General features: G+C 37.3%; 1 protein-coding gene across 1 annotated transcript; it reads left to right on the top strand.

Annotated features, from left to right (window-relative positions):
* Window positions 1-238: 238 nt before the first annotated feature.
* top2a (DNA topoisomerase II alpha) lies at window positions 239-20,160 on the top strand. Its single transcript, XM_052570295.1, has 35 exons — window positions 239-542; window positions 1,605-1,751; window positions 2,053-2,143; window positions 2,877-2,940; window positions 3,023-3,168; window positions 3,255-3,352; window positions 3,833-4,045; window positions 4,147-4,320; window positions 7,038-7,139; window positions 7,235-7,372; window positions 7,609-7,747; window positions 7,825-7,982; window positions 10,256-10,381; window positions 10,457-10,567; window positions 10,657-10,762; window positions 10,983-11,092; window positions 11,209-11,301; window positions 11,425-11,539; window positions 11,732-11,853; window positions 12,086-12,234; window positions 12,324-12,555; window positions 12,670-12,804; window positions 13,168-13,368; window positions 13,495-13,690; window positions 16,205-16,296; window positions 16,396-16,539; window positions 16,627-16,710; window positions 16,878-17,075; window positions 17,267-17,393; window positions 17,863-18,006; window positions 18,274-18,442; window positions 18,569-18,636; window positions 18,744-18,854; window positions 19,140-19,381; window positions 19,698-20,160. Exons 1-35 carry the CDS (start codon window positions 516-518, stop codon window positions 19,833-19,835), a joined length of 4,710 nt encoding a protein of 1,569 aa, XP_052426255.1. The 5' UTR covers window positions 239-515; the 3' UTR covers window positions 19,836-20,160.
* The last annotated feature ends 3,115 nt before the right edge of the window (window positions 20,161-23,275 follow it).

Genomic DNA, 23,275 nt, shown 5'->3' with positions numbered 1-23,275 from the left:
AAACTCTCATTCTTCGGATCCTTTTCTTATGTGTGTTTTATGCTATTCACAGAAATATAAAGACATCAACGCAAACATTTGTTATTGTTATTTGTTGATAATAATCTCTTGACCGTTAAACCGTGAGAGAGACCGGAACAAAAATCTCATTGGTTTAACGAGTGTTATCGCCTATGTTATTGGACGAGATAGATAGGCGAGTCGCTGCTCAAAATCTGTAACGCCATTGGTTAAGAACACCACAACCCAACCCACTCCTGACTGTGATTGGCCAGCGTTCTTGGCGGGAGGACATATGTGTGATTTCAAATTTGAAAATCGGTTACTGTTGCTCTGGTTTGTAGGCGCGCGAGTGTCAGTGAGTTAGTTCATACATTCGTAGGTTGAATTCAGATAGTTCGAGACATCTTTTGTAATTTAGGAGGGCTAGTGATTTGTTACAGTTGAAGACAGATCTGTTTGTATTTAAGTTTATTTTTCTTCGCTTCGTGAAAGAGTAACGTAAACGGTTAAAAATGGCTGAAACAGAAGGACCTCTGAAGGTAACGTTAATTTATACAACATCCTTGTCAAAAGAACGTGACCATTAATAATCTATAACCCGTGTTCATGTATTATTTATGAAAAACATTAATTGATAAGAATACATGATATTTCTTTGGGATACAGTGTCATGTTGACTAACGTTATTTGTTTTTATTGTTCATGTAACATTACTTAAATAGAAACAACTTTAGTTAGTTTAGGGTTGAAATGTTACGCGTTTTATTCTAATGTACTAACGTTACATGGCTATCATTATATATTGTTCATATCTTGCCTGAATTTAGCTGAAATATGTTTACACATAATATGTAATGTGTTACCGCGTTGTGTAACATAATGCTTTGTTTTTAGGGTAACTTGGGCCACATTTTGTATTACTTAGTATATTAGATATTAGTTAAGAGTTCATTAAAACTTTCCTCGCCCTTGCGAGAAAGTTACCATGGTTACAGTCATTTCCGCTACAGTTGCATACTGTTGTTACAATATACTGGTAACGTGGTGTTGGTCGCACGTGTTTCCTAAAGCAGAACAAGAAAAGGACGCTTTTTTTTAACTTAGATTTGCAAACTGTGCTGTTATGTCTGTTAGCATTGAGGTGAGCGGTGTGTTTCTGAAAGTTGACCGGTAACATTTTGGAGATTCCTGTTATCTGTTTTAAGTAAATTGTCCGCCGTATTGATGACGCCATGCAAATCTTGTCCAAAATGCTTTGTAGATTAAGACTGTCCTTCACCATAATAACACGGTCTTTCTTTTTTCAAAATCTCTGGGTCATTTTATTTATCATTATTTGACCGTAATTGGATGAAATCCAAAAATCACACTACGAAGAAAAAAAAACTTTAACGTCAAACTTTATCAAATGGGTATAAAAATAAAATAAAAAAAAAGTGTAAACCATACACAACATAATATAAAGCAGAAAATAATTGGACTGGTAGTATTGGAACGTTCTGTCCTTTTGTCTAGACTTCTAAAAAAGTTTTTGCTTTATTTTAGCAATCTTAACTTGCTTCTTATTTGCTGTAACATTGTTTTTGTGTCTTTTTCTTTAGAGTTTGTTTGAGAATAAGGCTCTCAGTAAGCCCAAGAAAGATGATAAGCGTCTGTCTGTGGAAAGGATCTATCAGAAGAAGACCCAGCTGGAGCATATTCTGCTCCGTCCTGACACCTACATAGGCTCTGTGGAGCCTGTTACTCAGGTAGAGATCTTCTATGTTGCTGTTTATCAGGGCCACTGCCACCCACTGTTTATTAATAATGCAGTCTGCCCATAACATGTTTCATTTATACAGCAGTAGAGTCAATGGTTATTCAAAAGTGGTCACAGGTTTTAAGGCAAGAATTCATGCTCGATTATGTGTAAAAAAAAAAAAAACCCTTTCATTCTGTCAAGAACCTGGCCAACTCATTTCTTGAAAATAATTTACATTTTTTTCAGATTTTAGTGCATTACAACTGTAGAATAACCCGATGTTTCTTTGCTTACTCTTTCCTGTTTAGCAAATGTGGGTGTTTGATGAGGATATGGGAATGAACTGCAGAGACATCACATATGTCCCAGGACTCTACAAGATCTTTGACGAGATTTTGGGTGAGTTATTATATATTTTTTTGGTGATAAAATAGTCTGCTGGTAGCAGTTTTTACTAATGGATTATAAAAATGATTAATCAGTCATTGCTATGATTAACAGACAGCTCTAATTAAACGGTTTACCTTTTACTGTATTATGAAAATTATCTTGAATTACCTTCGCTTAAAGAAAAGTCAGTTTAATTTTTTTTTTTTTTATAAAAATAGGCCTGCTCTTTATTCTGCTCTTTATTCTTTAAAGTGCATTTTTTTCTGTTCATTAAAACAAATTCAAAAATAATGCATACACAACAGTATTTTTAGTATGCATTTTTATTGCTTATGCTCCATTGCTTTTTTTTTTTTTTTTATTAAAAAACGTCATTTATCATTACAGTTTTGAATGTTACTCCAAACTCATAAGACACTCGTCGTTCTTCATAACACAAATTAAGATATTTTTAATGAAACTTGAGAAGCTTCTGTCCTTCCATTGAAAGTCAATGAATTCAAAACTTTCATAAATCACAAATATTGCAACGTTAATTCAAATCAATTGAGACACTATTGCTTTATATGACTAAGAGCTTTAATGGAGGCTATTCACATAAACCTCAATCAATGCACATACATGGAGGTCATGAAATATTCTTAAATGCAGGTCAACAATTTAAGACCACTCAGTTTTGACCTTATGTAGGGATGCTCTAATGGCTGCTGCTTAAGTATAATACTCATTCTTTGATTCATAGTGAATGCCGCTGATAACAAACAGAGGGACAAAGCTATGAACTGCATCAAGGTTAACATTGACTCGTAAGTACTTCCCATGCTCAGATTGTTCGACGTTGTGGATCAGAAAGACATCTAAGTGATGCATGCGTGTATGTGTGTGCAGGGAGAATAACAGCATCAGTGTGTGGAACAACGGAAAGGGTATTCCTGTGGTTGAGCACAAGGTGGAAAAAGTGTATGTTCCTGCTCTGATCTTTGGCCAACTCTTGACCTCCAGTAACTATGATGATGATGAGAAGAAGGTCACAGGTGAGGTCTAGCTGGAAATGCATGGATTCGTATGAATGGAATTGACTTGACTGTAATGTTTAATCGTGTGTGTGTGTTGTTAACAGGTGGCCGTAATGGATACGGTGCGAAGTTGTGTAACATCTTCAGCACCAAGTTCACGGTGGAGACTGCGTGCCGAGAGTCAAAACGCTGTTTCAAACAGGTAAACTTGAAAACGGATTGCTTCATGCATGTTGATGAGTTATATAGCAAGTATTATAAAAATGTTTTTAAATTTAAAACTAATATACAGTAGTCAACATTTGAAGTGGATCAAAACCTTTCAAAGTTTTCCTAAAACCAAAATGCTTTCTTGTCTTAGGGCAACTTTGAACTTTTAAAAAAATACAGTTAACATTATATTCATCTGCTTGTACGATTTACATGCCTATATCCTAAAAACTGAAATCCTCTGCAATTGCACACCAGGTCATTTTAAGGTGAAGTATTGGCTGTCAGTTAATGACAAAAGCAGTATCATTGAATACTTCTGTAGTTTAGAATTCTGTCTGCCATCTAGTTAGATTGTGGTGCTTCAGTTATCATGAAGTCAGTATGATTTTAATAGTGGCAATATTGATTAGAACTGATGTGCCTTATCTTGGACCAACATGTTAATGCTTCTTTAACCTTTTCCCCAAAGACATGGTTTGATAACATGGGCCGAGCAGGGGAGTATAAGATCAAGCCCTTTGATGGTGAAGAATACACCTGCATCACATTCCAGCCGGACCTGGCAAAGTTTAAGATGCAGGCGTTAGATAAAGACACTGTCGCACTGCTGACTCGACGAGCGTATGACATTGCTGGATCCACTAAGGGTGTCCGTGTCTTTCTCAATGGGAAGAAGCTGCCTGTGAGTACATGACTGGTTTTTGCTCTTGACCCCACAGAATTGTACTGTTTGTTTGCATCACTGTATCTTCCAACTAAGTTTAATTTCCTTTATCTTTTTAGATTAATGGTTTCCGTAGCTATGTGGACCTGTATGTAAAGGATAAGGTGGATGAGACCGGTTCTCCCCTGACAATAGTCCATGAGGTTGTGAATGAGCGCTGGGAGGTGTGTCTTACCCTTAGTGATAAAGGGTTCCAGCAAGTCAGCTTTGTTAACAGCATTGCCACGACTAAGGTAAACCTCTTAAGCTTTGCAATTTGGTATTATATTCAGTTTTCGAAAGGACTGTTTACAATGCAGGGTGTCCTTAAAATGTCCAAAATTCAAAGTTGATTGGTCTTAAATATTTTTAGTCGCATTACTTCTAAAATATCTTTTAATCTGAAGGACCTAATGACTTTTTACAATCATTGGACAGACCAAAGATTTTTTTTTTCTTTCTTTTTTTTTGACTGCATCAAAGAGAATCGCAATAGCATAATACAGGTCAAACTACCTTCTTAATGTTCCCATTAATATAATAAAAGTTTAGCTACAGCTGGACAGCCTTCTAGCATGTTTAAATTATAATTTTTTTTTTTTTACTTGCCCAACCAGTGAATTAGCCTGATTAAAACATCAGTGACAAAAAAATAACCAGCAAAGCATCTAAATGTGTAATTGTGATGCTTTTATTAAATAATTTTAATATCCATCATTCAGTGTAAAAAGCGATCGATAATGGATGGTGTATTTCTGGTATCAATTGTTAAAGGGTACATAACATGCACCGTTTCACCTAATCTCATGTTAATCTTGAGTACCTATAGAGTAGTACTGCATCCTTCATATATCCATAAAGTCTTTAGTTTTATCATATTTATAAAAGAAAAATACAGTTTTCAGATTCTTTCGGGAAAAGCCAAGCTCCTGGAGGCGGTCTTTTATCACAGGGACGGCTCCATGTTTTAATAGCAAACGATGTGCAAATCCAGCGTCAACCTGGGCCTTGTTTCTAAAACATTTGTCACTTAAATGACCAGAACACACAAACGCACTTGATACACTCTGCAGGTGGGTATTGCAGGTATTGCAGGTGGGCCGCCAATTATTTTCTGTTCATTTCCAGTCCATTCTAGGGCTGTGCGATTAAAAGAAAATGTCCTAAAATCACGATTTGAGCGTGCGCGATTTCTAAATCGCTTTATACCACAATTTTCCGTGGCCCTGACCTCCCGTATCCGATCGTAAAAGGCTAGAAATAAAAACGTGCGATAATTCATGACTAACACATGAGCATAGAGTGAATTTGTTAGTGAACAGGATGCAGTTTAAGTGAGAGGAGACACGTTTTAAGTGTGCACACTCTCTCCTCGCAAAGCAGTGTGTATCTGAGCAAGCACGACTGGTTTTGTGACAAAGCAAAGGAAATCTGCTGCGAACAGATAGATTCGCACTCGTGCATTATTTTAATGTGCTTTCGCGTTATATTTATGCGCTCTCACTGCTGACCGCATACACTGCAAACACCTGAGGCACCGCTACAATTAATGAGCTCTATGAACAATGCATGGCAAAAAAGAAAAAAAAAGTCCCTGTATACAGGATTTTTTTTTTTTTTTGCCACAAGTCTATAAATTTTTTTACATCTTCACTATAGTGATAATTTTGACTTCTGTCTGTTCTAGAGATGACTTTTTGATAAAGCTCTGATTGGTTTTCTTTTGGAAATATGTTTCAAATTAATCCTGAATGCATTTATGACTGTAAAAGCATATCGATGTGTGTCACAATTGCAAAATTGATAAAAAAAAATCGCGATAGTTTTTTTTTTTTTTTTTTTTTTTTGTCCATATCGCACAGCCCTAGTTTATTCAATAAATACAGTTTAAAATCTAGCTTCGGAGTACTAAGTTATTAACCCAACAATAGCGGGGTCAGTTAATTTCTTTGAAGTGGGCCGCGCAAACATATGTGTTTGGTTGTGTGGGCCGCGAGTTGAAAAAGGTTGGGAACCACTGGTCTGTCACTAGAGGCATGATCGGAAAAAAAAACGGCCGAAACTTATACGACCTCCGAAGTAAGATTTTCAGCACAGAAGTTCTGTCATTCTTCCAAATTATTTTTTACAACTTCAGCCATGTTTAGCATGAGAATCCATCTCTTTAACACTGTGAACAACTCTGAATACACAAAACACCATTGTACCCCCCCCCCCCCCACACACACACACACACTTGGGTAAAAATTCTAAATGTTTTGTTTACTCGTAACGTGATATAGTTGTGTAACATATCATGACAAATTAGCCATTTTGCTAAAAACAGGGTTTCTGGGGGTCATAAAAAGTCTTAAATTGTACAGGAAAGTCTTAATTATTTCAAGAGATCTTAAATTTGGGTACAGAAAGACCATAATTGTATACAATAAGTCTAGCAGGTTAGACTAGTGCACGTGTGCGCATTTATAGTGCGTTCTTTCATTGCAAGAATTAGTTTATTAAAATGCATTCAGAATTCTCACATACTTCAATATATGGGGTAGAAAATGTATATATTTATATCATTTCATACAGTTAATATCACACAAAGAGTGCTGTTTTTCTCTCCAAAAGACATTGATATTGATTTTATACAGTTCAGAAAAAATGGTTGTTAAATAAGTTCAATAAATAAGTTAATATTAAGAGACTTACATTTTAGACACCATATTATCTTTTTTGCTCTTTTTCCAACAAAAATCGTTCCAAACATAGCCACAGCACTGTTTTGTGCCTTTCAGCAACAGGACGCATCGGACTTTAACTGTGCATAAGAATATTAACACACATTTGTGTGGATGCTGGAGTGTTCTTGTAGGGGCTTTACCGGGTGGCTATCTGAAACTCCATTAAAAGTTGTTGACCTGTAAACATGGATTGACATCTTTCTTGACAGTGGAAAGTGATTTAAATATGATGTTTTGTGTCTCAGGGTGGCAGACACAGCGACTATGTTGCAGACCAGATTGTGTCCAAACTGATTGAAGTGGTGAAAAAGAAGAACAAGGCTGGAGTGACTGTCAAACCTTTCCAGGTACATCCTGATGATTATTAAAACGTATACATCTCAATGATTATGGCAATGTCATTTTGTGGTCAGATGTAAAGTGCTGGTTGGACTCTGTGCAGGTGAAGAACCACATGTGGTTGTTTGTGAACTGTCTGATTGAGAACCCCAGCTTTGACTCTCAGACCAAAGAGAACATGACATTACAGCAGAAGAATTTCGGTTCCACCTGCCATCTGAGTGAAAAGTTTGTTAAACAGGTGAGAAATGAGAGCCTTAAACCATCTTGAATTGCCTGTTAGTCAAATAATTCCAAATAGGTGATTGGTATCCATTTGGTAAAATTGTTATCAAGGTCTGTTTAATTTTACTCTTATTGGTACTATTTACTGAAATTTTGATATTAATTGGTCACAAGCAGGTAGTTTGTGAATGCAGATGCCTTACAGCCATGTAAACTCCTGCGCTAATTCACCCCTCTGTGTCTTGTTTGAAGGCTAATAACTGCGGAATTGTGGAGAGCATTATGAACTGGGTGAAGTTTAAAGCCCAGGCTCAGCTCAATAAGAAATGCTCTGCTGTCAAACACACTAAGATTAAAGGAGTACCCAAGCTGGATGACGCCAACGATGCAGGTAACGAGGTTTTGTTCTGCTGTTTAAATATTAAAACCCTTTCAGAGGTTAATTTCAGGATTGCTGGTTTGTTTCAGGTGGGAAGAACTCCACTAGCTGCACTCTGATCCTGACAGAAGGAGACTCGGCCAAAACTCTGGCCGTGTCAGGTCTGGGTGTGGTGGGACGTGACCGCTATGGTGTGTTCCCTCTGCGTGGTAAAATGCTCAATGTTCGAGAGGCTTCGCACAAACAGGTCAGTACTAAAAGCATTTTGAGTGCTTCATGGTAGGGCTGGACAATTACTCGAATCGAAACCGAAATTCAGAACTTCTAACCGATGAAATTTTCCCATGTTGTTTTTTTTTACAAAAAATCCATGAGGCACATTAAAAGAACTTTTACATGCAGTGCCACTCATCAATGTCCGTTTCAAAACCATGAACCAATCAGAAAACATTCTGCTAGGGATGTCTAGATCCGATCACGTGGTTTCGAAATCGAATGTTAATTCCCGATCAGGACTCTTTAAGTATATGAACAATGCAGTGCTAATTGACATAGCATTTATTACAGTATATAAACTATGCTGCCTTATGTGATAAACTGTTTGTAGTATAGAAAACATATCATTATATTTGTTATTGTCCAGTAGTTATAGATTTCTAAGCCAGTTAAAAGCTAGAAATTAGAGAAAAATGAAAGTTGCCTTAACTTGCCTATACTACCAGTCAGAAGTCTTTGAACCGTAAGTTTGTTAATGTTTTTTTTGTCTATTGTTCACCAAGCCTGCATTTATATGATCCAAAGTACAGCAAAACTGGAATATTTTAACTAGCCTACTTAAAATAGCTGTTTTATGTTTGAATATATTTCAAAATGTAAAAAAGCAGGGTATAAAATAGAATTGGGATTGGGCCTTACCCTGCTGTCTCAAGTTTGACAAAAATCCCATTCTGAAACCGAAAACCTAGAGTTTCAGTGTTAACATACCGTATTTTCCGCACTATAAGGTGCACTTGAAAGCCTTTAATTTTCTCAAAAAATGACAGTCCGCCTTACAAATCGGAGCGCCTTATATATGGACCAAGGCGCTCTGTCATAATGTCGACATTCCCTTTAGCACAGCTCCTTCTAGTGGATGCATAACGCAAACCCAGTCAAACGTTTGACTGCAGTATCTTCTATTCTATGCACCTTATAATTCGGTGCATCCTATATATGAAAACAGTTCTAAAATAGGCCATTCATTGAAGGTGCACCTTTATAGTGCGGAAAATACGGTACTTCGTTTTCACTTAAGCTCCTTTCTGAAATGGGCCCCTGCTCATTCTCTTAATCAGCGTTGTTGTATTTACATTCATTATTTTAAACCTTTGTTTATAGTAGATGCCGGATATTATTTCACTTTTCTGTCTACTTTTCACAATGCATTATTTAAAGGGTCTTAAAATCCCCCATTTCAGCACTGGTGAGTTCTCGCCACAGTTTAGAAAAAAAACAACAAAAAAAGAGTGGCTATGGTGCGGAAGAGGGGAGACGAACACAAAACACAGCTTTGTGTTCAGACAGTTTAATTTAGCTTCCATGGAGTTAAAAACACAAATGCACAGCCATTTGCGCACTGCATCGAAAAACGCTTATGAACTCCCTGTTGCACCTCTGAGAAGATTTTAGGCTTATTCTGTGGTGTTTATATACCGTATTTTTCAGACTATAAGTCGCACTGGACTATAAGTCGCATTCATTAAGAACCAAGAGAAAACATTACCGTCTCCAGCCGCGAGAGGGTACACTCTGTTTTCAATGTAGGCTACAGGAGCACTGAGCAGCATAGAGCGCCCTCTCGCGGCTGTATATGGTAATGTTTTCTATTGGTTCATTTTTCTCGGTTCATGTCAAATTAATTTTGATAAATAAGTCGCACCTGACTATAAGTCGCAGGACCAGCTAAACTATGAAAAAACGTGCTACTTATAGTCTGGAAAATACGGTAAGCCTTTTGATGGGTTTTTCCTCGGAACTGTAAAAACGATTATGCTCTGTGGTGTGCAACACAAACACCTCTGCTAAAATCTGAAATTAAATAAAAATGAAAGTAGTCTGGGGTTTCATGTCCCTTAAAAATAATACTAATTTAAAAGAGATGCAAGTTATATTCTACTTTTCGCAGGGAAATTTGTATTTTTCCTGCAAAATATTTTAGGAAATTAGCTTTTTACATTTTAAAACCTTTTAATGATCAATGAGGGCAAGAAAAATCTATCAATATTTGTGACTAGAGCATCCACATATAGCACAAAGCGCTCACGGCGACCCGAGTTCCAATCCTGCCTTGAGGTCTTTTGCTGATATTACTCCCCTTTCTCCTCCCAGTTCTCTCCTGTGAGCTCTTTACTGTCCTTTCACAATAAAGGTGTTAAAACACACACAAACAAATGTAACACAAAAAATAAATAGTATAGATTTTAGGTCATATAGCCCAGTCCCACTTCATGGGGTTGTATCAATTAATTTGTTCTTCCCCAGATCATGGAGAATGCGGAGATCAACAACATCATAAAGATCCTGGGTCTGCAGTACAAGAAGAACTACAGTGACCCTGAGTCACTCAAGAGCCTGCGCTACGGCAAGCTCATGATCATGACAGATCAGGTCAGACTGTACACAGTGTGCCTGTTACAGAATATTTGTGTAGTTTGTACATATAATAATGGATTATTTCTGCAGGATCAAGATGGATCTCACATTAAAGGTCTTCTCATCAACTTTATCCATCATAACTGGCCGTCACTGTTGCGCCACAACTTCCTGGAAGAGTTTATCACACCGATCATCAAGGTAGATTCCAGCTACACTTGTCATCAGTAATATACAAAAATGTTTGGTGTGGAAACATTTCATTGACTGCCTTTATTGTTGCTCTCTAGGCATCCAATAAGAAGCAGGAGCTTTCTTTCTACAGTATCCCAGAGTTCAACGAGTGGAAGGAGAAACAAAGTAACACCAAATCCTGGAAGATCAAATACTACAAAGGTTTGTCTCAAACACCTGTGGTAGTCCACTGGCAAACGTAAGCAGTGTTTTTACTCTGTCCTCCTTATGTGTTCAAGTGATGTAGAAAGTGAAGGGGGCACAGATTGGGTCACCAGCACACCGGGTGTTTGCAATAACTTTTGAAAGCGGTTCTAAAACGTGCATGAATACATGATGATTTGCAAATATCTCATGTAGTTTTCTATCCGCCTCTCTCCAGGTTTGGGTACCAGCACATCTAAGGAGGCCAAAGAGTATTTTTCGGATATGATGAGACACCGTATCCCTTTTAAGTACTCCGGGCCGGCTGATGATGAAGCTATCACCCTGGTAACCATGTCTTTGTTTGAATTTCTAGTGGACACAATCAAGCAACTTTGAATATAAAGTTAATTTTCATAAAGATGATATTTATGTTTTTTTTTTTTTTGTCTTTCTGTCTGCAGGCCTTTAGTAAGAAGATGGTAGATGAGAGGAAGGAATGGCTGACCAGCTTCATGATCAACAGACGTCAGCGCAGAGAACACAACCTTCCTGAGGTACCATAACCCTAAAAAAAAAATATATATATATATTAATTTTTATTTATTTTTAAAATAGGAAATATAGTTTATAGACTTGTGTGCCACTAGAAAGCACAATCTTGTTTCTGCTTTGTGCAGGAGTACCTGTACGGACAGGAAACCACATCCCTCACCTACCATGACTTTATCAATAAAGAGCTTGTGCAGTTCTCCAACTCTGACAACGAGAGATCAATCCCCTGCTTGGTGGATGGTGAGAAACCTGAATTTCTGCAGCATTACAATAGTCATTTTTGAATAGTTCTGTATAGTTTTATAGGCATACAAAGGGTAAAATGATGCAGTTGTGCTGCTTGTCTAAGATAGTCATAGTCAAGGCAATCATAGAATACAAGAAAAGAACTACTGAACAGAGATGCACAGAAGTTATGGATTTATGTTTCAGGTCTGAAACCAGGCCAAAGAAAAGTGCTTTTCTGCTGTTTTAAGAGGAATGATAAGAGAGAGGTGAAAGTGGCTCAATTGGCTGGATCAGTGGCTGAGATGTCAGCATATCACCATGGAGAGGTGAGGACTTTTGTACAACTCACCTCATTCATTCTTTAGTCTGTATATGGAAAATCTTGTCACATAGCAGGGCAGTATCTTGCTTAACAAAAGCAATAAGTTATAAAAACATTAAAAAGTAAAATTGAGCTAAGATGTCTCTATTAAACTACTGTCATGATTATAATATGAAACTAGTGAACCTGGTAGCTTTCACATGTTAAAACTATTTAAATACTTTTCTATTCCTCAGGTCTCTCTTATGATGACCATTGTGGGTCTTGCTCAGAACTTTGTGGGCAGTAATAATTTGAACATGCTTCAGCCTCTGGGTCAGTTCGGCACACGTTTGCATGGAGGCAAAGACTCTGCCAGCCCCAGATACATCTTTACTATGCTCAGGTACACAGATGCACACGGCTAATGATTATGGCTAACAAATAAAAATGTCATAACTAGTAAATAAAACAATCGTTTTTAATTATTCTCAGTCCACTTGCTCGTCTGCTGTTCCCTGCTGTGGATGATAACCTGTTGAAGTATAACTACGATGATAATTTGCGAGTGGAGCCCGAGTGGTACATACCCATCATCCCTCTGGTGCTGGCTAATGGAGGTGAGGGCATCGGCACAGGATGGGCCAGCCGCATCCCCAACTATGATGTCAGAGAGATCATCAACAATATTCACCGCATGCTCAGTGGAGAAGATCCACTTCCCATGGTAAAAATGAATTCATGTTTTAAATTGAATTACCATAAACGCATTTGTTTTCATAATGCATATTATTCTAAACCAGAAGTGGTTGATGTACTCATTTCGCCAATTTATGTCTAGCTTCCAAGCTATAAGGGGTTCAAAGGCACCATTGATGAATTGGCGAAGAATCAGTATGTGAATAACGGAGAGGTGGCCATCATTGACTCTACCACCATTGAGATCACTGAACTGCCAATCAAAACCTGGACACAGGTATGTGAAGTATTTTTATACTACTTTTAGGAAGTTTATTTATGATTCCTTGTAGGACCCAGCTTTTTTATGTAAATATTCAGTTGGCATGATAAACTGGTAAAATTAGTTCAACTAAATCATAAAGACATTCAGTAATATCTGCTAGAGTTTAAAATATTTATTACCAAAGTTTCCTTCACTGTAAATTCAGGTTTCATGCTGTATATAAAATTAGCAATGCGTTTAACCTGTGACGTTTGGAAAATATCTGGGTAATATGGAAATTGAGCACAAGCAGAAAATTATGCCAGTCAGTTCAGCAGATAAAAATAACGAAACATTTTCTGTGGAATAAATGATGAATAAAATGACGTCTCTCAGACCTATAAGGAGAATGTTTTGGAGGCGATGCTGAACGGCACGGAGAAGGTTCCTGCTTTAATCACAGACTATAAGGAGTATCATACAGACACCACAGTGCGTTTCGTCATTAAGATGACAGAGGAGCGCCTGAGAGAGGCTGAGGCAGCTGGACTACACAAAGTCTTCAAACTACAGAATCTGCTCACCTGTCACTCTATGGTGAACAAGCACACACCATATATTTAAAATCACTAAATTCATCCTTTAAAAAATGCATTCATTTTTTTTTTAACCCAATCCTAAAAACATTTGTTGACTTCTGTTGTCTATATCATTCTCATGCAGGTGTTGTTTGATCATGTGGGCAGTCTGAAGAAGTACGAGTCTGTTCAGGACATCCTGAAGGATTTCTTTGAGCTCAGAATGAAGTATTACGTCCTAAGGAAAGACTGGCTGCTAGGTATGCTGGGGGCTGAAAGTGCCAGACTTTCCAACCAGGCCCGATTCATTCTGGAGAAGATCCAGGGCACTCTGGTCATTGGTGAGACATTTGGTTTCATATCACATGCAGAAGCAGAACATATTCTAGTTTTGCCTTGTGCCATACACTGACCTCAACACATTACAAGTGCGTTTTTAACCTATTTGTCTATCAACACATTAGATTGAGCTACTAAATTATTTAATGACGATCTTATTTTATGAGTGCTATTTGGCCAATACAGATCAACTGATAACAATGAAATCCTTGGAATGCACATGGTGAAAGTGGATAATCATTTTAGTATTTACCGTATTTTCCGGACTATAAGTTGCACTTTTTTTTCATAGTTTGGCTGGTCCTGCTACTTGTAGTCAGGTGCGACTTATTTATCAAAATGAATTTGACATGAACCAAGAGAAAACATTACAGACTATGGGTTTTAGCTATGGTAATGTCTAAGTCCTCATCACATTACATTTACACTTCAGACTTGTGAGGCCTCCAGTAGCTCATCACAGTGCCATCTCAAAGAGACCCAAAATCACATTTACCTTAACTACTACCTGCTGCCCAACTCTATACAAGGATCTGAGACTTAAGAGCTTCTGAGACTTCCATTTTCAAGAAACCGCTAAATACACATCTCTTCCATCAAGAATTGAATAAAGGCCCACTGTACCTAATCGTTGTTGTTGTAAAAAAATATCCATATTTAAAGCAAACACTTTTCTCACATTATAAACGCATACATGCAAGCCATTCCAGGCAGATGACGAAGGATGTATACGCAGTGCCCGCACCTGTGTGAGAACCTTGTCTTTCGAGTTTGTTAACTGGAGCAAACGTAGCAAAGTGTCCTTACTTTAGCAATGGAAAACCAGTCTCCTCTTGGCTTATATCAAAATCTTCCAAAATTTTTTCTTGACAAATCCTCGTTTTATGCTTCTAATTTGTGACCTGCATTTTGTTTTGCCGTTTCTCCTGTGCGCTTCTGCGTTTGTCTGCTCATATAAAATTTTCACTGTATAGTGTATTAATAAATGACATTTATGATGTATTTCCATCACTGGTTTAGGTTTTACATTTCATAAAAGGTGGTATTGAAAAGGTAATTTTTTCGGCCTTGATAATTTCTTTACGTTTTTATATATAAAAAAAAAAAGTAACATGTCAGGATGTGGGGTTAGTCTGGAGCGCAGCCTGTGGACAGCCCGCTGTAGAAAACCCCCTCTCTGATGGCGTGGATGTCAGTCTGGCTAGAGTGGCTAGCTTTGGAAAGCACCTTACATTTGCTTGTGGATATTTGCGTCTCAAGTGATACAGCATTGTACTTGCACTATTGCTACTACTCGCTTCATTTACCTTGCTCCGCTATATGTCTGTAGACGTGTGGTTGCGTGTGTCAACGCGTCCAGTGAGTTAACACAGACACGTACACGCGCAGGGCAGTTGCGCTCCTGAGGCGTCTGTCATTGCCAAGCATTCATCAGCTGCGATCTCCGTTACAAGAAGGACATTTCAGTAATGGATTTCCACCACCGAAAAACCCTTGCTGTAACTCTGCTACAAGATTTATTTTTGAAGAAAAGTAAAAAAAAACAAAAAAAACAAACAAACTCTGCAGTGTTTGGGTACACCCCATTTAAAAAAAAACAAAAAAAAAAACAATGGGAATTTTGCGCCATTCTGAAAAGCGGAGATGTTTTTAACTAGATGCATTGCGGACGGGCCTGGAAAAAAACGAGCACGTTGCGAGCGTGTCGCTTTCGTTATGAGCGCACATACCGCATTTGAATGTGAACGGCCCCTTCATTGGTCAAAATGTTTACTATCGGTTAACTGTTAAACAGTCAATATGAACATCCCTAACTGGCATATAAACATAACATACAAAATGTATTAATTTTAAGCCACACAGTCAACATGTTGGTATTTTTTGCTCTGAATCTGCCATAAGTTTATTGACCTTTGAAAAGGTGTACTGCGTTATGCCATTGTCATTATATTAGTTGAAACTGGTCTTAGAATGGCAATATTACCGTTTATTGCGATTTTTTTTTTTTTTAATTTCTTGGACAATTTATCGTCCAGTAAAATTAGTTAGTGTGACAGCCCTATATTTAACTTGTTAATATCTGTAGAAAGCCTGTAAAAGCATCTGCTAAATGATTTAAACAAATGTTAATTTATTTTACAGTAGTGTAATTACAATCCTAATTTCAGGGGCTCAACCCTCCCTCTCCCGTTCACTTCACTGTTAACCTGCTCTGAGACGTATCTCAAGCTGTGTGCATTCCATGCTTCCTTTTTAAACCATGCATTTCAACAGTCTATGTAGTTTATTTAATTGCAACCCATTACGATTTGATTTAATTTTAGTATATTTGGAGTTTTATGTCAGATCTAAATGTATGTTTGGGTAATTTTAAAACTCTGGCTGGTCACCAACGTCTTGGTGGGAAACTCCAATATGGTACTTTATATAGTGTATCTCTAGGTGTTAAGTAAATACAGATTCCAAGGTAAAGGTCTTTTAAGTGTTTGGTATAAAGCTTCTTATTTTATTTTTAGAAAATAAACCGAAGAAGGAGCTGATCCGCATGCTCCAGCAGATGGGCTATGACTCGGACCCTGTTAAGGCATGGAAAGATGCTCAGGCAAAGGTACGCTCCACAACAACCTTGTTCAATAAATAGTTATTTTGGTTTCTTCTTTTTGACTCGTTACCTGCATTATTATAATTTTCATTTTGTGTTTGGCAGGATGCAGAGGAGGATGAGGATGAGGAGGAGAAGGAAAAAGAGGAGGACACATCTGGCCCTGATTATAACTATCTACTCAGCATGCCCATGTGGTACCTGACAAAAGAAAAGAAAGATGAGCTATGCAAACAGAGAGATGCTAAGGTGACGAAGTCTGTGATGATGGAAGCACAGCTGGTGATTTAGTATAGCAGTGGAGTTTACAAAAGTTCTCATGCTTCTGTTGTGCAGATGACGGAGTTGAACACGCTCAAGATGAAAGCACCTGCTGATCTGTGGAAAGAGGATCTGGCAGCCTTTACTGAGGAACTGGAGGTATTTTTAATTATTTGGTGGAAGCTTATGTACCAAACATTGTTCTGGAGTTGCTTCATATAAAGAAATATGTTTGTCATTTTACTGAAATTTGTGCCTGTTTTCAAATCTAACATTTCAGTGTCATTAGTGATTTGTAAAGTCAACATCTGTGTGTTTGCATGTAGCGTGTGGAACAGAAGGAGAAAGAGTCCCAAAATTCAGTGCCTGTGGTGAAAGGTAAAGTGGGAAAATCAAAGGTGGTGAAGGTAAAGAACGAGACCATGCCCACTCCACAGGGCCGGCGCGTCATCCCCCGCATCACCAGCACCATGAAGGTCCAAGCCGTTAAGAAGGAGGGAGTCAAACGAGGCAAAGCTGGGAAGGTATGTGTGCGCTGAATGAGATTTGCATGCGTGCATAAACTGAATGTATGCAAATCTCTGAAGGGTCACTGTACTTCAGATTACGGTTCATTCAGATTATTTGCTTTACAGCAGCAAATTCAATCAGTTTTCATAGCCAGACATTTCATAAATTTAGCGAATCCTGAGGGAATACTTGTGTGTATTTTTAGAAAGAGGCTGGTGTGGTGATGAAGATGGAGTTCGATGACGATGCAGACGCAGCAGCCGATGGCTCTGAAATGGGACTGACTGCAAGACTCACCAAGAAGATCAAGAAAGAGCCAGCCAAAGACAAAAGTAAGACCAGCATGTACAATATGAAAATAGAGCAAGTTGGATGTCTGTGGACTGCTTTTCATCTATTTGAAATTAGTATATAACTATTAAATAAAGGTGACTATTGCAAGTTACACCCCTAGATCCTAAACCTCAGTGGAGTGCAAGTGAATCCTGCAAATTCTTATTAACTTTCCACTATCTCATCAAAACGGAAACGTTAAGTGGTTATGACTTGCCATGAGACCATTGGAAAGAACATGGCCCTCACTGTGTAGCACACACAAATGCACAATCACACAGTTGGTACAGAACTTCAAATGCCACCATTTTATGTCAAATTTGTATTTACAGAAGAATCAGCTGCTGATTAACAATTTCCGAGTCCTTTTGTAGTTCTGGGGTGTGCCATTTGGATGGGACTTATCAGATGCATTCATACAGTGTCATCAAATTCTGATCTTAAGGTTTCATCTTGTCTTTGTATCAGGCACAAAGTCAGGCAAGCAGACCACCCTCTCCTTTAAACCGATCCAGAAGAAGAACCCCTGGTCTTCTGATGAGGGAGAATCTGAATCTGACATGGAGCTTATCCCTGAGGAAGTGGCTCCAAGAGAAAAGAAAGCGCGCAAAGGTGAATATTCATGCACGTTTACTCCTTTAGAACAAATGTGAACACGTATAAAATTAAATCTGATCCAAATATTATGACAGACAAAAATTTCGGAGACTGTCTGTAAACGTGTTTGACACAACGTGTGGTCATTTATTTATTTTTACGTGCAAAGATTTTGCAGATCATGTTAATCCATTTAATAAGTGTGGGATCACTGAAAGTAAATCGGAAAATATCCAGTTTTGGGAAATTGGGGAAATATTTGGAATAATTTTGTCTTTGCAGCTGCGGTGGAAAAGAAGTACAGTCTGTCAAGCAGTGAAGATGAGTTTGATGACTGGGGAAAGAGCTCTAAACAGAGGCGTGCTGTCATTGAGGATGATGAGTCTTTCCTCCCAGAAGCCAGCGGTGCACCTGATAGTGACATTGACTCCCCTCCTCCTGCACCTGTTGTGTAAGACTGACACCACTTCTACTTTTGCTACACAGATTTTGATCGTTTTCTGTTATGACTATCTATAGTATTTTTCCAAAATTCTATCTGTATTTTTCTATAATATTGTTTTTTTATTTGTTTCAGGAAAAAAGCACCAGCAAAAACCAGCAAACCAAAAGTAGATAAACTCGAAGCCAGTAGCAAGTCTGGCTGTAAGTACCACACAGCTGTCTGCCAATCACAGATCATGTCTTGAGCTTTGTCAGTAACGTGATTGCTTGTCAGCTGGTTTACTTGTTCACTGTGCTTGTTAAACTAGCTGAGACCAGCCAAGAGCCGGCCCCTAAACCTGTGAAAAAATCAGCTGTAGGAGCCACCAAGAAACCGGCCGCAAAGAAGACAAGTGCTGCTCCAAAGAAGAAAGCTACAGGTGTTTGAATGTTGTTACTTAATTGTGGAATTTCAGTGCAGTTTCAGTGCAGTTTATGCTCTTAGTTTTTAAAATTGCGGTGATGCCATAAAAGTATTTTTAGTTCCCCAAAGAACTTAAAGTGAACAGTTATAAAAAAAGGGAAATGGAAAGGTTTCATGGATGTTTAAAGTTCTTCATGGAGCTCTAAATGCTGATAAATAACCTTTTTATAAGAGTGCAAATTCTTGTATTGAATATCAGTATAGCAGCTTATTAAATTTATAAATGATTTTAACTTTCTAGATGCAAAACAGCCCTCAATCCTTGATGTGCTCTCTAAAACAAGTCCTAAAAAATCCAAAGCCACCAAGAAGCCTGTTGCTGTCAAACAGTCTTCTGACTCGGACGGCGCAGCCCCTGTTGTGGTTGAGAAGAAACCGGCCAAGAAGAGGAAGCCCGCTCTGAGCAGTGACCAGTCAGACAGTTCAGACTCTGAACGTGGCAATCTGATAGATCGCCTCAAGGGCAAAAGCACTGCTGTAAAGGTATTATGACACTTTAGTATTATTTAATGGTATCAGTATTTGATAACCAGTATTTTTATGATTTACTCTATACGTTTAAATATATAAAAAAAACTACTTTCAAATTAAGTTGCATGTAGCATTCAATATTAAACTGCTGTAGAAATAATTGTTCAGTACAATAAAAAAAAAAACTGAAAAATTTGATATACTTTCCTAGTACAAAAAAGCTACAAGCAATAAAACAAATATATGTACTTTTATAGTATATATTTGCTATAGTAGCTTTTATTGAAAAGCTTGCGAGTTAAAACCCGAATTTAATTTTCTGTTCCAGAAAGCGAAGAGCACGGAGGATGATGACAGCTTTCAGCTGGAACAGAAGGTTGTGATGTCTGGAGCTCCCAGGAGCCGAGCTGCACGTACCACCAAACCTGTGACCTACGCTCTGGATTCCGATTCTGATGACTATTAAGTGTCCTGAAGTATCCTGTGTATGATACTAAAAGGTTACAGAGTTGTTAGGTTTTTTTAACTTGATTTTTTTTCATAAATAAAAAATAAATAAAAAGAATATAAACCTTAAGGAAATGTTTATACTTGTGGAAAGTATGTTTTATGTGGCTGTTTTCTGTTGTTGTTGTTTTTAAGTGATCAATGACAAACTAGTCTCACATGTGTGACAAAGTATCTTTTTATTGCATTGTTCATTGTTTCTTTTTATACATGTTGTATTGTCTTGTAAATATTTCATATGTTCTCTTGTTCAAAGCTTGTAATAAATTTTCAGTGAGAATTGATTGACTGATTGGTTTTATGGTCTACTTTTATGATATTAGGGGAATACACATTTCTAATGAATTCTGTAAATGACTGAAAAGCGTGTACGGTGGCATACATAGTATTGATTACTTAATCTGCATGCTTTCATTCTGATCTTTACTTTGAACTCGTCTCTTAATACCAAAGTGGGATTATGCACAGAAGCAAGAAGCTGCACTTATTTCAATTTAAATTTGACATTTGTACTGGCAACAGATGAAAGGAGCCATGTTAAAATTTGAATTGTTGAAATTGACGTTATCCATAATGGCTATTGATTTTAAAGGGAGAGATGAACCAAAATGAAAACGCATTGTACACCATCTTGTTCTTAACCTGTATGAATGTATTCTGTTGAACACAAGATATTTTAAAGTATGTTGCTGGCAGCCATTGACTTCCATAGTATTATCATTCCAGTTAGAAGTGAGTCGCTACTAGCAATTGTTTTGTTTGTCAGTGTTCTTCAAAATATCTTTCATGTTCAACAGAAGAATAACTAATACAGGTTTGAAACAATTGGCGCTAAATAGGAAAAGGATCTGCTGCCCACAGTTGATTTTCATATTCTAGGTATTATAAAATTGCCAGTTTTTTGAGAATGCTGCAGACATGGAGGACTATAGTGTAACAAGAGCTTGTTCAAATACTGAAGTGCTAAACCATTCAGGATTTTATAAGTAATGAGCAAGATTTTTAAATCTATACAGTGTTTGATAGGGAGCCACTGCTGTGTTGACAGAACCGAGCTAATATGGTCATACTTTCTGGAACAACCACCCAATAAAGCATTACAATAATCTAACCTTTAGTTCATAAATGCATGGATTTACATTTACAAACCAAGTCATTATCGTTGCATCTTATATATGCAACTGACAGGACATTTGTATGCTGTTGATACTTGTGTATATTATATGTATGTTGTAAAAGAAATAAGAATAATATAATTGCCATGATATTTATTAGATCCTGTACCCACTAAATTACTGAAAGAGTTGTTACTTGTAGCCGAGGAACCGCTTCTCAATATTATTAACTCGTCATTATCTTTAGCTCACATCCCAAAACCATTTAAGCTGGTGGTTATTAAGCCTCTTATTAAGAAACCAAAACTAGATCACAGTGAACTGGCAAATTATAGGTCTATTTCAAATCTTCCATTTATGTCTTAAAATTAAAAAAAAAGTTGTGTCTGCTCAATTGAGCTCCTTGCTGCAAAAAAAAAAAAAAAAGATCTGTATGAAGAATTTCAGGCCCCACCATAGCACAGAAACTGCACTTGTTAAAATTACACATTACCTGCTTCTTGCGTCAGATCAAGGCTGCATCTCATTGCTAGTTTTACTTGATCTTAGTGCTGCGTTTGACACCATAGATCACGACATACTCATCGGTAGATTACAAAACTATACAGGTATTCAAGGGCAGGCTCTAAGATGGTTTAGGTCCTACCTGTCCAATCGCTACCATTTTGTTTATTTAAATGGGGAGTCATCTCATTTATAACCAGTAAAATATGGAGTGCCACAAGGATCCTTCCAAGGTCCCCTTCTATTTTCAATATACATGTTGCCCCTTTGTAATATTATTAGAAAATACAGGATTAGTTTCCACTGTTATGCTGATGATACTCAGCTTTATATCTCAACGAGACCAGATTCAACTTCTAAATGATCTAAGCTAACAGAGTGTGTTAAAAATATAAAAGATTGGATGACCAATAATTTTCTCTCATTAAATTCGGATAAGACATTATCCGAGATATTAATTAGAGATATTAATTATTGGACCAAAAAACAGTACACAGAATCTCTTGGATTACAATTTGCAACTAGACGGATGTACTTTTACTTCCTCAACAGTAAAAAAATCTGGGTGTTATATTAGACAGCAACTTGTCTTTTGAAAATCATATTTCCCATGTTACGAAAACTGCATTCTTCCATCTTAGAAACATTGCCAAGCTACGAAACGTTATCCGTTTCTGATGCAGAAAAGCAAGTTCATGCGTTCATGACCTCTAGACTGGACTATAGTAATGCACTTCTTGGTGGTTGTCCAGCATCTTCAATAAACAAGCTACAGGTAGTCCAAAATGCATTAGCTAGAGTCCTTTCCAGGTCAAAAAAATATGATCATTACCTCAATTTTACAGTCTCTGCAATGGCTACCTATTAAGCTTTTTCACATTTGGCTCCCAAACTCTGGAATAGCCTTCCTGATAATGTTCGGGGTTCACACACACTCTCTGTTTAAATCTAGATTAAAGACACATCTATTTCGCCAAGCATTCAAATAATGTATCTCTTAAATTGTTACTGCAGTTGCATCTGATCAAATGCGCATTCTTATTCTTTAGCTTGGGTTAAACTAATTAATTTTACTTTGTTGGAACAGCAGCTATGCTAATGATGTCTCTATTTGTTTCTATGTTTTTCCACAAGCTCCAGTCTGGATCCAGAACACCTGATGATGCTGACCCTCAGGGGACCCCAGATGATGCTAACCCTGAAACAACAAACAGAACTAACAAATATTGCTACAAGTGTGACTGCATCATATAATAATTGCTGTTAATAATGTTCATCGTCTGGTTGACTACGTCTTGTATTAACTTTTCTGAAAAATCCTGTTATACGCGCACAAACTGACAGTCACCACTTATAAGCTACTACTAAATATTGTAGAAACGTAATTTTCTGTAAAGTTGCTTTGTAATGATTTGTATTGTAAAAAGCACTATATAAATAAACTTGAAAATATTTGCTAGTTGTCTTTAGAAAATAATCTGAGATAAAGTAATCCTAACAAGAGCTCTCTCTCAGTGAATAATAGTGTTCCCTAATCTAAAGTGTTACCAAATTGTCTAATAAATAGGACATTATATCATTAAATACTCTCCTTCAAAACAAACATTCTGAGTGGATCAGCATGTTTATTTGCAACACTTCATTACAGCCAGGAGATGGTGGAATTGTCTCATTTCCTCACATCACTGTTTCAACCTGTCTTTCTCCTAATTGTCTTTGCTCTTCACTGCTTCTTCAATGAGTAAAATCTCTTTTACATTATTTAAAACGGGTCACAATA

The sequence above is a fragment of the Carassius gibelio genome, chromosome B12 (assembly GCF_023724105.1).
Source record: "Carassius gibelio isolate Cgi1373 ecotype wild population from Czech Republic chromosome B12, carGib1.2-hapl.c, whole genome shotgun sequence".
Taxonomy (NCBI): domain Eukaryota; kingdom Metazoa; phylum Chordata; class Actinopteri; order Cypriniformes; family Cyprinidae; genus Carassius; species Carassius gibelio.
Note: the sequence above shows the minus strand (reverse complement) of the source record. Positions and strands in the feature narration are given on the sequence as shown.